The following is a 17,856-nucleotide window of genomic DNA, read 5'->3' as shown; positions in this document are numbered from 1 at the left end:
TCTTGTTAAATTTCAGCCTCTGGGTCTGATTCTGGATCATAAATATACACTGAATCTGACTGTTAGCCATGGTTTGTTTTGGACGCTCTCAACGCAAAAGCCTACTGGCGCTCGTGATTCTTTAGCTCCGCCCACATGTCACGCCTCCAGTCGCTCGTGTTTTTCCTGGGAAAAAACGGTACAGACTATTTTTCTCTTATAAATTTAATAAAACTAAAGACTTTTTGGAGATATGAAGGATGCAATAGTACTCTATAGGTACTCAAGATTAACAGGAGATTGAGTGAAAACGAGCATTTCACCCCCCCCTTTAAGTCCAAAGCATGTTAAGACTATAGCTATTGGGAAGAGTGGGGTAAGATGAGGCTTTTTTTTTTACTTAGTGGTGGTCCTCAAGGGGAAATGAAGAAGAAGTTTAATTAAAGTAATTTCAGGATGTTTCCTATCATTTTAAATGATTAGAATGCATCAATGAATGATAAAGGGTTTTAAAAATTTGGCTTCTTAAGTGATAAATGTCTCTGAATCTTATTAAAATTTTAGTCAAAAGTTTCTTTGCATGGTAACTTTTCTGAATCGTTGAACAGGCCAGTAGGTACAGGCTCAATTTACCCCAAAGCAATTGGCTCACTTTTCCCCATAGCTGCAATAAAATAAAATAAAAAGCTAGCTAGCTTAGCAATTCAAGTTCATATTTTGATAAATGATTTGAATGGTTTTATATGTTGCTAAATAAATCACCTATATGTATCATACATATTTTTGACCTGGATACATCTGTTATGCAATTTTTTTACATTGACCATCCTAAACAGTTTTTTAAATAAATTGGTGCCTTCCAATCCTCCCGTGTTATTCTCCTTTTCACAGTCTGGTTCCAAATTACATTTTCACATGACAGTAAAAGTGCACAGCTGCCAAGATACAGTGGGTGGATCGACTTACCCGCTGGTTGTGTTTAGAAGTAGTAAGTGCTTACTGATGCAGTGATGATGGTGTCTTGCAGTATTAACACACATGCTTTAGCTTGCTAAGTTGCTAGCAAGCAACTACAAAATAAGTTTACAGTACTCAAAACCATTGTTTTCGTAACTTAAATGTATTTGTGACATTTAGTTTCCTCAACTGAACTCATTTTGTTTTACAGTGACATGCATTTCTCTATAGTTAATGCCATGCTGTAAAAATATTTTATTGGCCTCGGAAAGGTTTAAAACCACTAGTCTAGAGGAGTTATTCTTTTTATTTTTGAATTAACTGTCTCCCATAGCCTTATTTTCATTCATATCAAATTAACATCAGGTGTTTAACATGACAGAGTTCTATAGAAGCTCTAATTATTAGATATGATGATGCTCAGATGTGACACAAGATTTAAATGGAATTGATCGGCTTATATGGAATAGATGTGCAATAACAGTGTTACTTTGAGATGCAGGCATCTCTGTAATGAAGTGCACTGCAGTGTGTGACAGTGTGAAAATAATCGCTGGAGCAGCAGAAAGTCTGGATGACTTTGACTCAGACTGTTTTTTCAGCTGCATGCTTGAGGGCCACAGAAAAAAATGCATTTCCAGATAAGGGGACATATTTTTGGAATGGGGGCTGTGAGGTCAAAGGCTAACTTGCCATTTTCCTTCATTATATGCCATATTACTGGAGGTACAATGCAGGAGTATATCATACTGTACATCATTTATTAGACCTTCTGGATTGCCAGCGGCCATGTATTTGAGTGAGCAGCTGTTCTGAGTTCTTTCAACAAGGACAAATTATAAGCATGGATTTAAACCTAATAAATAGGTTAACATTGCCAGCAGTTGTTGTTTTTACGTGCCATCAGCCATTATGCTATTATAGAATAATCTGAATTTCTTATAATTGGTGCAGTATCTGGGAGCTGTATTGTTAAAAGCACTATAAAAGGTGACTATTATTATTGTTCTTTTAAAAATTATTTTTGCATGCTAACCTTGTTATCATTCCCAAATGTAGATGCATCCAAAATAATAGAAAGTAATAGAAATCTCGTTAAAGCTTCTTAGGATGCCCGAACTGATTTTAAACCTCTTAAAACCTGCAATAAAATCAATGAGACTGAGAGATTGTATACGCGTAAACTAAACAGAGTAAAGTAAATCAAATCATATCTAATCATGTGAATTTCAACAAAATACTTAAACAGATATCAACTACAAACATATGTCAGTTATAAACACAAAGAATATATGAAAACCACTTGTTACTGTTTAGCAAAAATGTAATGAATTGAATGAATCAAGGGAGCACCACTTGAAAATGTAGCTTTCTTTAAGGCCATATTCCTTTCGTTTCAATGTGCGCTCACTAGATCTCATTTAGGGTTTAGACTTCAGCTCAAATCAGCTCTAAGGCATCTGGAACTAGAGATAATGACATGATGATAATGATATTTGTTCTTTAGCATAATAGCACTGAGGTCAGGATTGTCTGTTCAGGGTATTAATTCTCACTCCGTTTACTCTGAAGATGAAAAGACAGCACATCATCTGAAGGGAATGAAAGAAAGAGCAGGAGATTGCAGAAGAGGCCTGGTCAACTCATGTAAAGCAAATAAGGTAAAGAATTGAAAGGAAAAATTGTTATTAATTTCTTCCGAACGACTCAGAAAGTAGTAAAATTTAATCTACTACAAACTAGAGCTTTCTGGAAATAGCGTCTACAAGAAAACACTAGACATATTCAAACATGTGGTCCATCCTCACCTTTAGACTTAATTATTTAGGCTAAATAAAGTATATAGTATCAATCATGACCCAACTGAATTTCTAAATGCATGTTAAAGGTCTCACTGCAAACAGTTTATTTGTGCACATTTAAGTTATCAAAAAATGCATTGACCTAATAGCATTTAATAATATATATATATATATATATATATATATATATATATATATATATATATATATATATATATATATATATATATATTAAAAAAAAAAAAAATATATATATATATATATATATATATATATATATATATATATATATATATATATATGATTATTATGATTATTTATATATATATATATATATATATATATATATATATATATATATATATATATATATATATATATTCACCAGACTTTTCTCTAATGATGCATGCAGGACTTATTATTATTTATTTAATTGTAAAATGAATAAAAATATTGGAGGTGAATGGATGGATTCATGTTAAAATCCCCACTTTTGGGTGCTGTTTTCAATAAAAGCTCAAATTGAAGCCAAAGCCTTATGTGTCTCATTGGGAGGTCGTTCACAATTATTACATCCACACATCACTCAACATGCATTAGTTCTATTTGACCGCTTCGCTGTCTTCAATTAATATGCAACATGCCGTTATTCTTGCAATTACCTGCAAGATCATTTTAATGTTTGTGTGCAGCCGTCCCAGTCGGGGTTGGCACAGCACACGAGGTTAATAAGATTAAAATGTGCTGTTAACTTGTCATGGTTGAGATCTCCTCTTTAACACCTTATAACACGTGCTATTAGCTCTATTTAATGTGTATTACCTTGTGAGCACAATTAGTGTGGATCTCCTGCACTTCCTTAATAGTCTGTTCCACCGATACTGTATAGCCCTTAAAGCAATACCGCAGCTAATCATCTTTAAAACTATTTTATGAGGTACAGTTTTATGAGCGAGAGGGAGGGAGGAAAAGAGAAAGAGCAATGCTTAAATGCTGTCATCCTTCCAGTTAAGGCCCTCAAGTCCCAATGTGATGGAAACCATCCATACTCCTTTTGTTATTATTTCTAAAATGAAGTAATAGTAGATCATAGTTAAACCTTTTTTTAACTACAATACAGTAATATATCTCTGACTTCTCTAGTTGCAGTTCTCAGAAGAAAGTTCAGTCATCAAGGGAGATGTACACGTATACATACATGTCCTTTAAAAACAGCAGACTATATATGTCTGCTCAGCAGGAATCAGTCTTTGCGACTATTACCTCTTTAAGTGCTGCTTTCCAAGGTAACTATTACTATTATTATTGCACATACTCAGAGTTAGTGATTTGAACAACCCTCTAAATGTAAATGAAACATGTCTGCACAGGTTCATGGCAACAGACACAAATGATACCTGAAATCACTTGGATTGCTGAGGAGAGATGTAATATTAGAGAGTTTAGCCATGTAGTTTCACTTGGTTAGGACCAGACCAGAATCTCACAGAGACCCGAGGATGGAATCTTTGACTAAAGCAGACCAGAAAGCAAACCATATTAACAGATCCCAAAGAAAAAAACAATATAAAACCTGAGGTGTTTCTGTTAGCACAGACTGGAGTCAGACATGAGGGAACATTGTGTGCATTAGCGCGAGATCATTATCAAGCTCTAATATTCTCAAAAATGCCATTCTAAACACAGTAAAATATGTAGATGTTGCTAGAAAAATGTGTTTAATCAGAAAATGGGCCATCTAATTAATGGAAATATCATATTCATTTCTACTGTGCATTAGACCCTTTCAGAGCTACAGAACGGGAGGATGCCAGAGGAGCAGAGCAGAGCATGAAAAATCATTCGATTTATGAGAGCAGCACTTAAGACACAGAGGAGAAGATGTTATGCAGCGCGGCTTCCAGCCTAGGAGCTAAAGTCATTTCCTCAACGGCAGGTACATGCTCAATCGAACAAAGCTACAATCAAATTGCTTCACTGCACGGCCTAAAATCTCGTTTAATGTCATACTTATGCTTATTCTTCAGGTTTCCCGTGACACCCGAGTTCTTTAATCAGTAGATTTTCAAGCAGGTGTCTGTCGTGTGACCCCAAGTGCTCATATCCACGCCGTCTGTAATATATAACCCCTCTCTGCATCACGTTCATCTGAGGAAACCCAGCTGCTCCTGTGGAAATTTCCATGATGTATGTTGTTGTGTGTTATTACTTCAGTCAATCTGGGATCAAAAGCTGATATGAGTGATTAAACAGCTGCCATCAAAACATCTTTAAACACCCACATGAGTAATAAATACTCTCATCTGCTGATGAGTCAAGTTAGTTTCAAGAGCCTTTTAACCACAGAGGCAGAAGCATGGGATTTATTCTTCATTACAGCTAAAAAAAAAGCTCATTGTGAAATAGAGTTTTTAAAATTTGCATTGATATTCTCACTTAGGTTTTTAGGCCTAATACAGCCAAATATCGAACAGCAGTGAACCAGGTTTAACCTTGGACATCTACAGAGAACCTGTTAGGTGAAGAAAAGACATTGATTTAAAAGACAGTTCAATGTAATGTGAGTTTTAAGGTCAGAATTGTAGATAAATGCTGTACCTTTGTGCTTGGGATGGAGGGGGTTTGAGATATTGTGAAGAGTGCTGATTTCACATCATTTTTAAAAGTACACTTATATACAAAAAGTATATACCAAAACATATATAATAGTATTATAAATATTTTTTATGTATTGGTATATCCCTGGGCACCCCTCCACATGAAATCAAATTGTTATTTATTTTTGTTACATTCCATGATGTAAGGATATTCATATTTGTTTTCTGTGCTAATCGTACTGTAAAATGACTCAACGTTACAGATGCCCGATTTAGCATATTACTCTGAATTCCACCCATAATTTTATTAAAACCCTTAATATATTAAGAAACATAAATCAGATAGGAAATATTCATTTAACTGTGATAGAGTTGTTTAAAAATCTAAATGATGTATATATATGTGTAAAAAGTTTTATGAAAACCATTTTCTTCTCCAGATTTATGGTTTAATTTGGCACATGGCACAATCAGCATGTATACATCTGGTATACATAAATAAATATTAAATATATTTATACATAAATATACATATAGAGCTATTACAAAGACACTTGTTGTGACCTCAGATTATGCTGTAGAGGACCAAATGCTCTGCCCTTTGAATATTGGTGCTTTCAGCCTAATAATTGATAATAATGGTCATTTACACTTTCAGGTCAATGGGAGCATAATCTTCATAAAAGCCCTATACATATATGTATGTATGCCCATATTTATATATATTTAAAGAAACACAGGTCTACACTGAAGTCAGGTTCTTCAGTGTTAAGAGGCCACTGTCTCCAGTCGAGAGAAACGCTTACAAAGTCAATGGAATCATTTCAGTTAGTTCAGTTCAATCTTAAGCTATTGTTTTCTCTTGCATGTAAAATAATAGATTTATTTTGTAATTCTTAAGCAAAATTAGACATGTCACTTTTTAAAAATAACAAAAAGTTATATTTCGCAAAGACAGATGACAATAGACGCAGCTGAAACACTACTTATGGTGAACAAAATCAACGTAGTGGTAAATAACCCCCCACATCCCATCACACAAATATTTAACCGAAAACATGGCAAAGGCAATCAAACACACACACACACACTCAACTCAAATACTCACTTTTATACTCAGAACCTCTCTCACACACACACACACACACACACACCAGTCAAACAGTGCTCTGACGCAGGAGCCATAGCTAATTTTTGTTGTAAAAGATGCACTTTTCTTTAAACAAAACAATTACAGTAACTTTAAAAGTCTTTATCTGCAGTCTTGTCCGATGAAAAAGTTTCAAACTAAAGATTTTCAGTGGAACCAAGAAAAAAACGGTTAAAACACCACGTGTGGTTATGCAACTGGAAAACGAGTTGCAGTTACCATTTCAATCCAGCCGTGTCCATATTTGTCGTTTGTCTCAAGTCAGATCCCTACGTTCCACACAAACACATCTCAGGGAAAGATCGTCAAATTAAGAAGAAAAAAAAAACAGCTTTTTATAAGGCATTGAAAAGAAATTGAAAAGCAAAGCAAACAATATTATGCAGATGTCACCTTAGAGGCCACTGTTTTGAAACATGTTTCCCACAAAAGACTGTAAAGGGAAATAAAATGCACTTTCCTTTGTTTTTTTGTTATTTATTCAAGAAAAAAGTGATTTGCCCGATTCTGCATAAAAAGGCATTATTTTTTAAACGATGATTAGAAAAAATACTGCTCTAAACGCTCATCCCTTTTCAAAGGAAAGAGAGCAGTTCTGTTTTGGCAGGTTTGCACAACTTGACATCTGGAAAGAACTTGTCACTGCTTTTTGCAAAAGTCTATTCTTGTTTCCGTCATCGTCCTGAACCCCCTTCCTTTCACTTCAATGTTTTCATGAGAACCGAAGACTTTCCCTCTCTTTGTCGGATGGCCATAAAAGCTATACACGCGTGGTGGAGTGGGAGTGTGGCAGGCCGGTGGAGTTGAAGCCCGCTGTGAAGGTGTTGTAGGGATGTAGGTTGGGCATGCCCACTAGCGAGTTGGGAATCATGGTTATGGTGTTGGGCGTCATGAGTGGGATATCATCAGGCGAGCGCCGCAGAGACAGCCCGTAGTCGGGAAGTGAAGCGAGCCGTAACGGGTCACCGGGCGGCCCTGCGTCGCACTCGTGGTGCGTCTGGTTGACCTGCAGGGACATGATCTCTTCTTCAGGGGCGTGCCGGTTCACATCATTGGTGGTGGTGGACCGTGGCGAGGTGGGTTGTGGGTGCTGCTCCTGTCGGCGCTTATCCTTGCGGTAGTAGAGAGCGGCGAACGCCAGAACATTGAGGAACAGCAGAGAAGCTCCCACTGCGATGGTTACGCTCAGCTCGGTGGAGTAATCCCGTGGGTTCTCCACCACCAGAGGGCCTGGTTCCTCTTCTCCGTTCCACTGCTCCTTCCCGCTCTCGCTGTTGTACGCTGGAGACATCGGAGGCCGCTTGGTGTTGAACGGCCAGACTTTGCCGTTGGGACGTTTGGTGGACAGGGAGTTCTGAGTGGTCTCGGGTGGTGGCACTTTGGTGGTGGTGGAGGTGTAGTGGAACATGTCGTGAAGGTTGTACAGATGAGGGACCAGGTGCTTCCAGAACGCCACTTTAGTGGCGCGGTAGTGATCCCGGACTCGTGGCTTGAGGCCGATGTGCAGGTACAGCTGGTCTTGAGGATTGTATTTGGACCAGGCTACCTCTTCGAAGCGATTGGCTTTAGTGTGGATGAACTTGGTATCCTGAGGCACTGGTTTGTTGGGATCTCTGCAAAACAAACAGAAGAAAGATGAATAAACTAAGCTGAGAAGTTGATTCATGTAGAGTGTTATTGCTAGAAGTTCAAGCAACACTTCACTCAAAAGTGAAAATTCTTTCATTATTTATTCACAATCATGTTGTTCCAAGCCTGCGTAATTTGATGGATACTAAATAAGTTGTTTTGATGAAAATTTATGCTGCTTTTTCTGAGTGAAAGCACACAGTGGGGATGTAATAATTCACTCCAATCAGGATGCGATACGATTCACGATACTGGTTTCATGACATGGTTTTCTCACCATTTTTTAAACCAAAATGAGTTTTTGAAAATAATGTGTTTACTGTATGAAAAAGAGAAGCTGCACAACATCTTCTGTGTTTCGTAAATGACAGGACATCTTCAAGCAGGACTGTTAAATTCAACTCCTGGGGTACTGGTTCATTACCATTAAATTCAGCATTGCTGTGCTCTTCAAGACCCCTCAACCTCTGGATACTCTAAGGCAAGGGTGTCCAATCCTGTTCGCAACGTGCCACTATCCTGCAGAGTTTAGTTAATCAAGTTTGGGATTACTGAAGTGTTTTAAGGCAGGGTGGAGCTAAACTCAGCAGAGCATTGCATTGGCCCTGCAGGAGCAGGATCGGACACACACTCTATTTGTGCTGGATAAAGGCTTCTGCTAAATGACTACTTACTATTATCATTATCACACTTTACGATATTCAGCAGGGAGATCTCTGTGATTCTTTCTTCTCAACCCTGCCATTGTTTTCTTTCCAGTGTAACCCTACCTTCATTTTTGGTCAGTCTCAACACGCATAAAAACACAACCAGCTAGCACCCTTTCTTATATCAATCCCTGGAGTTTGCGCCAATCAACAAAACAATTTGACAAAGCCTCATCATCACTACACTACTATCTGTCTTGCTTCATCTTCTTGTATAAAGATGCCAGGCACTTCTTCCAAATCATAATTTTCTATTTCTCCCCTGTGTGACATTACGTTACAGCTCATATCTCTAAGCACCTCTGCCTGCTGGGCTTCACGCATCCTCAGCTCATTCGGTATAAAAAAGAGATGGGCCAGAGGCTTTTAAAGTGAAACACAAATGAATTAATCAACAGCTGAGATGTGCTTCAGGATGCAACTTGTTTTTGATAAAACAACAGCAGTGCATCCATTCCGTTAATTGCTTTGGGAAAGCAGTGCAGATTGCATTAACAGCGAGTGTGCTGATAGAAAGTGGACCATATTAATCTAAACGCTAAAGGGGGGATGCTGGCAACGGGCCCTTGTGTGTGTGTTGTATTACCCTTTAGCCTCCAGGGGTCACTGTTTCTCCAAATGACATTACAAGCTCACAAATGGCATAGCAAGGTGGCCAATATTGATTTATTGTCTGTATGAACATATGGCATATAAATAATAACACATCTACTTGTTGTATTTTAGCTCCACTAGTAACTGATCTCTGATTGAAATAAATAAATGAATAATTTAATCAGAAATGCTCAGAATCATTGGAGAAAACGTTCTCTCGAACAAGTCATTAAATTCCAAATTGTAGGGACAATCCCTATTAACCCTCTGTAATTCACAGTGGATGAAAAGTGACAAGAAAAAGTGATTTATACTGATTTTAAGCCAAGCACCATTTTCCTATCAGAAAATGCATATAATACTATAATAACAGCATTCAGAAAGGATGACACTGTAATTCTATGTGTTATTATGCAAATTCAATTCAAACGCATTAATATTTATTTCGTCTTGAAAATTTGATAAAAGCATTTCTGTCTATGAATGGTCTGTCAAAGTGGTTATATTATTGAAATCATGTTTGAAATGTTGTGCATGTCCTCATGAAACTGAGCATTTTGATGCTCAATCACACGCTTATCGTAAACAGAATAATTTCTGGCTCTTTTTGTTGATCGCTTCTCTCGCACAGAATTAAATTGTGGTGTGTGCACCAATTGACATGTCAGTGCAGCTTCACATCATGCATTGCATATGCACAAAGCTATATAGAAAAATAGATCAGAAAGAAGACATAAAACAATAAATAGTTTTTTTTTTAAATCTAATTTGTATTATAAAGTCGTGTCATTTACAACAGTCGGAGAGCCACTTGTCAGTGCTGACATCTATGCAGAAAATCAAGTACATCTAAAAGGACAGTAAAAGAGAGCTAGTTTAAAGACAAGTCACATGTTTTTTTTGCCTTGTCTGTGCAGAGCAGAGAAGCAAATGGAGATAGGTTGAATGTCAGCTCAGAAGCCGATAAATAACCGGTTTTATTAGGCTGGTAATGATCCCCAATGAATATTGGCAGCCGGACCATGATGACTTTGTAGCTGAATATCAGTAATTAAGTTTCAAAGAAGCAGGCAGCAGAGGTAAGGTCATATTGATCTGCCACGTTGCAACATGCCAGAGAACAGGACATCAATGAAGCCGCAGCGGTGCAGCGTATATAAGAAATTCTTGCTGCGTGGCGTGTGAGTGGCAGTCGGTGTACCTGCAGCATTCTCACTTAATAAGAAACGCTAGTATCTCAATATCACCACACGGTCTCTTAATGGTCAATCAACCGACTTGCATGACACAGCATATTTGTGTTTGTGGCTAGGTTTTCAATGCTACTGACTGCTGATTAGACGGTCAGTGGTGATGCTTTAGATGTGTCTTCAGAGGCTGTTGATCTGTGGGTGTTTCACACGTGAGGGTTTAGCTCGAGATTTAATGTGTTGTTGTAAATGAAGATGAATAATATTATAACTAGTGGATCAGGTTTTGTATTAAAAGGATTGTCTTTAAGTGAGTAACCCTTACAGCACCATTTGTGATTTGGACATGCATGCATTCTCATATAAATTGGAATTGCATTTAAAAAAACATAGGTGTTACAGCTTAGAAATGTGATTTTCAACATTAGGGACAAACACCAAAAAAGAAGGAATAGTAAACACTGAAGATTAGCCAACAGGCTGTCGATTGTGAGTTGTTTCCTCACAAAAGCAGTTCATTTAGTGTATTGAAAACACTTCTTCATTGACATCCATTAAAAAATGCCTCTTGTCTAAGGTTTCTTGTCTCCTTGCCAGTGTACTGCAGTGTTATGCTTCTTTTTGTTAACCTTGAAGGCTCCCTCTAGGGGAGGGGCTCTGATATGAGGCAGTCTGAGTCATTCAATGTTGGCCAAGTCTCATTTTTCCTGCAGTAATGGCTGTGTATACTGAGCTCATGTTTTGGTTATGTTACTGGATGTTTTGTCATTTCGGATTTGTTAGCCTTTGGACCGATGCTATTTTATTATCACTGAGATGCTATTATAGTGTTTATTTATATTTAGAATTTGTTTTCATTTTCATTTAAATTATTGTTAATAATAATAATAATAATAATAATAATAATATTTTTAGTACATCAAGTTAAAATAAATGAAAATGAGAAACATTGCCTTGACAACTACCTGGTATAATAATAATAGTAATAATAATAATAATAATACAAATTATATCAATAATAATAATAATAATAATAATAATAATAATATATTATATAACATATTTTATATAAACTTCTTCTCAAGGATTAGAAAACTGCAAGTCCAATGTCTTTATTACAGTAGGTAACCATACCAATATCAATAATGTATAAAAAGCGTTTTCCCTCCCCAGTGACTGAGCTGGTGCCAAATTCATTCCACTAACTCACAATTGTGGAAGTGTATGTGCAAACGGAGGGCATGAATCAGCTGTTGGGGTTCTGTACTCAAATCGGCTCCTAAACCGCTCAAATGTTTCTATGGGTAAGGCCACTTTGGCTTGCCCAGTGAAGCCGCACTTCAGCCTCTATCAGTGCCACTCGTTCAGATCTCAGTCCCTGAGAGGAAACTACTCTCAAACTAGGTTGGACTTCCTAAACGCCATCCTGTCTGACGATATTTTCATCAAAGAATCCGACAGCAGCAGTGCAATATTCTAGAATCCTAGTAGAAAATTAAGTCTGGACAAAATTCAATTGTTAATGGTCATTTAATTATTATTTTTTTTTTTACCTTAGTGGTGCTTGCTAAGGCTAATTGCTTGTACTTCTAAACCACTTAGCTAGTATTAAACTTTTGTGCCCCTTATACTTTTTTTTTTTCTTTGATGAGAGGTGTGCTGGTGATCAGTGCTTATCATTTTCACTTGATGAACAATAAATCGTAAAAAAAAAAAAAAAAAAAAAAAAAAAAAAAAAAATATATATATATATATATATATATATATATATATATATATATATATATATATATATATATATATATATATGTGTGTGTGTGTGTGTGTGTGTGTGTGTGTGTGTGTGTATTTTCACAGATAGACATATGACTAAAATATCATAGAAAATTTGGATGTGACTATTGACTTCAGCCAGTAAGCCATAGCAAAAAGCCAATTGAAAAACTTACCTTTACAGACATACAGTACAAGGAGAAACTAAGAGAAAAAAATAAGGAAAGAAAGAAAGAAAGAAAGAAAGAAAGAAAAAGATAAATGAATGTAAAAAACAAAACAGCACTTGGATGTCTGAGGATGCTGAGACACCAAATCCAAAGGGGCATCATAAAAGCTTCTGTTTCCACTTCAGTGTCTTAGCGTACTTTGGTCAGGGTCACGTATTTCCATGAAAACTCCATCTTCAACTGAATAGCACTGATTCTAACTCAAGGTAGTGCATGCACTTTTAATTTTAAAGTTTTCTATCAGGGATTATTTATAAATAGGCTACAGGAGGAAGTGTGCACTGCTTTGTGTGGTTTTTCATTTTACGGTGAATTTCAAGGTCCACACACAACTGGCTTCCCTTTTGAAAGATGCAGTGTTACATTTAGAGTTTTTCTTATCTGTGTTTGCTTTTCTCAAGGTCAGTAGATAGAATATATAACATAAAACAGCATGACAGAGCCCACGTCAGCCCAGGAAGTTTAAACTGCGGTTTTAAAAGTTCTGATATTCAATGGCTGGCCACAATACTTTCTCAGTTCCTCGCAGAACAAGATAAAAGACAATTAGAGGTGCTTGATAAGGCTACTATTATTATTCATACTTAGGGTTAGGAATGTGAATAGATGATGGTATTTAGATTTTACATGGGCAATCAAAAGTTTTTAAAATGTTAATTTGTTATAAAATTATGCACAAATAACCAATAACCACTGAACCATATTGCACAAAAAAGATCTTGAAATATATTAGAACATCTCTACATCACTGTCAGGGAGATTCTCCGTCAGTGAGCCAAAAAGAAAGCAATGATTTTGAAGTAATACAGGTAGCTGCAGGACACTGGCCCCTGTGCCCTCTTCATTATGACTGCTATTGATCGGATGGGTAAGGTGAGTGATGGTCAACATATGTTCTGACTCCTGTATAGAACTGATCTGTCAGCTCTCCTCAGAAGATGCTTCAACTCATAACATTCGACATGCTGCATAGCCTCTTCATGGATCCTCCTTTATTTTCTCCAAAGCAAACCTGCCAACATTGCCAACATATTTCCTACAGCAACAAGTGCTAGACATAATTGAGAAGGCAGTTAGACTGTTAAACAAAATACGCACAATACCTTTTTATTCTCGATTGCACTCGCTGCTGTAGTCTAGGAACGACACAACAAGCGGATGCGGGAAGCAATTTAGCTCAAAGACAGAGAAAGTGATAGGCTTAGCCTTGGGTGCAGGGTCAACTGAATTTCAAGAGACTGTTTCCGTATTGGTGTATAGCGGTGAGGGAAACCACTCATTAAGATGCAGCTTTGAAATTATTATTTTTGTTTTCACAATCATGAGGCAGATATGACAAGACAGTCGAGTAAATGAGCATCTGCTTGCCATTCAGATAAAGTACAGGCAACAGAATTTCAATAAGACGGGATGTCGATAGAAAGGCATCAATAAAACACAAAATGCAAGGCATGTCAAATCATTGAGTGATTACAGTCAACATGGCACGTCCAGAGCCAACTCTTATTTATTAATCATGGCTTATTGATTACTGATTAATTATGTTTTATTCTGTGGGTGAACTTGCCAATGTATCCACAAGGGACAGCATCATTAAAAAACATGGGTTTCTCAAACAGAAATATCGGAATTTATCCCAGCAGGCCTCAGCATTTCTGAGATTGGTTTGTATTTTTGTAACAAGAAAGCTTGAAGGGGGAGGCAGAGAAAATAGGAGGACAAAAGGAAAAGGACAACAGTATTCTGCTCAGCAATGTGTCTGGCTCAGCACAGCATGGGCTGTTTGACTGGAGGCTGAATGACACAGTAGAAGAATATAGAGGAAACAGCTCCTGTCCATCAAATGCTAGCACTACGATCTCTGTAGAAATCCACACGGCAGCATTCGTAGTCCAGTTGTAGCCTGAACAAAGGCGATATGCACCAGCAATTCAAGATCGGTTTCGACCTCACTCTGACCATCACTGCGGTCTTAATAGAATGTTAACTTTCTATCCGCCTTCTTTCAAGACCTTATGTAAACAAAGTCACGCCCATGACCCTGGAGGCGGAGCTTTACAAACTATAAAAGCGTGATGAACTTCCAGCTCATTCTCTTACCTTTCTCGCCTCAGAGACCAGGTACAGGTAGGAAAAAAGTATTAAAATGATTATACACAGTTCATTTCATCACTTAAGTGGTGCAGGTGCCTTGTGTCCCTGTGAATTGTGGTGATTATATGGCATTATTGCATTGTTTTGTAGCTATCTAGTATGATAAGATACACGTTTTTGGAATTATGTTCTCTTTCAGATATCTATAATTTACTGCAGTTGCAATTGCGACCATGCCATCTCACAGCTGCTGGTTTTGTTAATCTGCAATGGATCCCCGTGATGGACATCGAGGTGCCCCTCATGTCTTGGATTGCCCACCTGACAGAGGATATGGATAATAATCCTTGCAGTGCAGCTTATGAGAGTGGTCTAAGGCGCTGGATTTAGGCTCCAGTCTCTTTGGAGGTGTGGGGTCAAGTCCCACCGCTGCAATGCCATGAGGGCCTGCATGCATTCAAAAAAGGTCTGAAATATTGTGAGAGCATGCTTTCCCTAGCAGCAGCCAGGCCCGCCAGAGACATGCAAGTCAAACAAGATCCACAGCCAATCATCTGTTCTCTAATGCAGAGAGACGCAGTACTGCTCCTGGGCCCTGTCCTGCCCAGGGAGGAACAACTCTGTCATGTGGACTGGATTCACAGCATGGTGGCTGAGCATGGTAGAAGGAGAGAATGCTCTTTAGGTGGTCATGATCATAAGGGGGCTTGCAAACATTTAGGTGAGTACAACTACAATTTCAAACCAGCATGTCATAAGTGTGTGGATAAACCAACCATTGCTCCACCAACAGAAAGCACATATGTAGAAAGCACAAAAAGCTTAAGAATCTTAAGATCCTGACTAACTCTTTAGAGCTTATCTCAGAGAATGGACAGATTTGAGGCTCATCATTTCTTTTTCTGATCATCTCTTCCCCCAGCCAGGACAGCATTTCTTCACCTGTTCTTCACCTTCATAGATGACCTCTTCTTCCCAAGCAGGCGATAACCAGGCACTTCTTGGCTAATCCATGCTGCCCTGGCAAGGAGTGTGCTAATTTCTCACTATTTTCTCACTGAGCTGATTTCTCACTATTTATGCTGCTGGACGTGCGGCTCCTTTGGGTCACACCTTAGCTATTTTCCTGGCGGCCTTAAATAAAACAATGTGTGTGGAAGATCAAGATTCCAAAATGTTAATTGATTCGGCTTTGGTAGCACATTCACAACAGACACGTGATGTGAGGTTACGTCATCAGCTGTCTTATGTCGCAGGCAGATATGGCTGGCTCAGATTTGCCATAAGGAGCAGACTGATGCAATTTCCAGTAATGCCTGATCATGTCTTTCATCCACAAATGTTGGACAGACCTGAGTGTTCCATTTCTTATGCACCCTGGGAAACAACTCATGGTCAGGAATGGTACTTTATAGTACAGCAGGACTGCTCTGGCTCAGGTGTTCTCAAAATCCCAAGAATGGCCAACATGATTGTTGTATGCTTTTCCCACTTTTCTGTTGATTCCTCAAGTCATTCAGAGGATGGGTCCTTACTCTGTGCTGATGGTGGCTCCACGCTGGCCAGGAAGGCCATGGCTCCCAAACTGATTCAATTGATAAAGGGCTGCCCAAGGCAGCTGCCAACTCGAGCGGATCTTCTGTCACAGATAAACAGACAGACTTGGCATCCAAACCTGACTGCTCTGCACTTATGGGTATGTTCTCTGTGGAGTCTGTCCCTCAATGCTAGAGTCCCATCTATTCGGGCCAATTACTCTCTAAGGTGGAAATTATTTTTCAAACTGGTGTGTGAACACTGAGGTGGACCCAGTTATGAGCCACTTGTCTTTTTTTACAGTTTCAACTGGATCAAGGCAAAGCAGCCAGTACATACCTTTGATATACCTTGGCTATTTCAGCATTTCTTGAAGGGTCAATGAATGAATGGGCCTATTGTGAAAACAGATTTGAAATATGTCCCTCTAAATGGATTTTCTCTGTATCTCTGGAGAGCTCTGTGCTCTCTCTCTGTTAGTGGAGATTGTTTGCGGTGGAAGGCAGATGGCACGGGAGTGTTGCTTGGCCTAATCCTGCATTTTTACCAAGAGTATTTAAGCCCCAGTTTACAAATTAGGTACTGGATGTGGTTGAATATTAACCATTTTCCTCACATAGGTCATAGGCATGACTATGTTTACATAAGGTATTGAGAGAAGGAGGAACAAAGGTTATCATTCTATGAAGACTGTAGTGAGGGTCTTTCTTTAGTCTCACAGATCCATAGTTATATTCACAACATATGTTGTCAAGTGAGAAGAAGGTTCTTGTATGCATTTGTTTTTCTGCAGGACTAATGGTTAACACTGGTTAACACTTGATAAATTAATTAGGGTGCTAATGCATTACACTTCTACTATTAATAACAAGCTGAGAAAAAATCCTGTCTAAAATCCCTTTGAGATTTGAAGTCAATTTAACAGTCCTACACTTGGCAGCATTTTACCATTATTCTTTCATTAATTTCAGAGATGAATGGTTTTTAATAATTGTCTCAGAGACAGTTACGATGTCCATTTAGGAGTAAGAAATATTTCATAACGCTTAAAGAAATTCTTAAAAAATTTACACAGATTCTTCACATTATGAGAACTGTCAGTCCCAACACCTGTTTATAAAACCCACTTCAAATAGAAGACATTTATGCTTTTTATTGATGTGGATGTATGCTGTTGATGTGGCTTAAAATGTGACTGTAATAAGTTTTTCTCAGGATTTCTCAGGATCTAGTTAATAAGTAGGATCTAGTAATAAGTTACTATTATTGTTATTATTATTATTGTTTTTAAAATGTATTTTTATTACCTGATAGTTCTGTTAATAATTATACAAATTTTGTATTTATTTTTCAGTTTTTACATCAGCTATTTATTATTTTAAATAATAACTTTCAATACACTGGTTTTAATATTTGTAATAATATTAATATTCGCTATATAATACAATATAATATCTATTAGCCTCATACTCAAGCTTGGCATCTAAATAGGAAACACTGTTACTTTGTCACTTCATTTAGCCACTTTTTTTTTTTTCAAACATGCCTTTCTACCCCGATTTCACAGTTAATGGTTGTTTTAATGCTGTATTCAAGCTGTGTGTGTGTGTGTGTGGGG

General features: G+C 37.6%; 1 protein-coding gene across 1 annotated transcript in view; it reads right to left on the bottom strand.

The window, feature by feature from the left end:
* Positions 1-5,775: 5,775 nt before the first annotated feature.
* LOC113114341 (neuroligin-3-like) overlaps positions 5,776-17,856 on the bottom strand; it is a 75,214-nt gene continuing 63,133 nt past the window's right edge. Inside the window, exon 4 of the mRNA XM_026281253.1 lies at positions 5,776-8,098. Coding sequence (XP_026137038.1) covers positions 7,246-8,098 — 853 coding nt within the window. The 3' untranslated portion in view covers positions 5,776-7,245. The remainder of the gene's footprint in view (positions 8,099-17,856) is intronic.

The sequence above is a fragment of the Carassius auratus genome, chromosome 14 (assembly GCF_003368295.1).
Source record: "Carassius auratus strain Wakin chromosome 14, ASM336829v1, whole genome shotgun sequence".
NCBI classification, from domain to species: domain Eukaryota; kingdom Metazoa; phylum Chordata; class Actinopteri; order Cypriniformes; family Cyprinidae; genus Carassius; species Carassius auratus.
The sequence above is the reverse complement of the archived record's forward strand: the minus strand, read 5'-3'. Positions and strand labels throughout refer to the sequence as shown.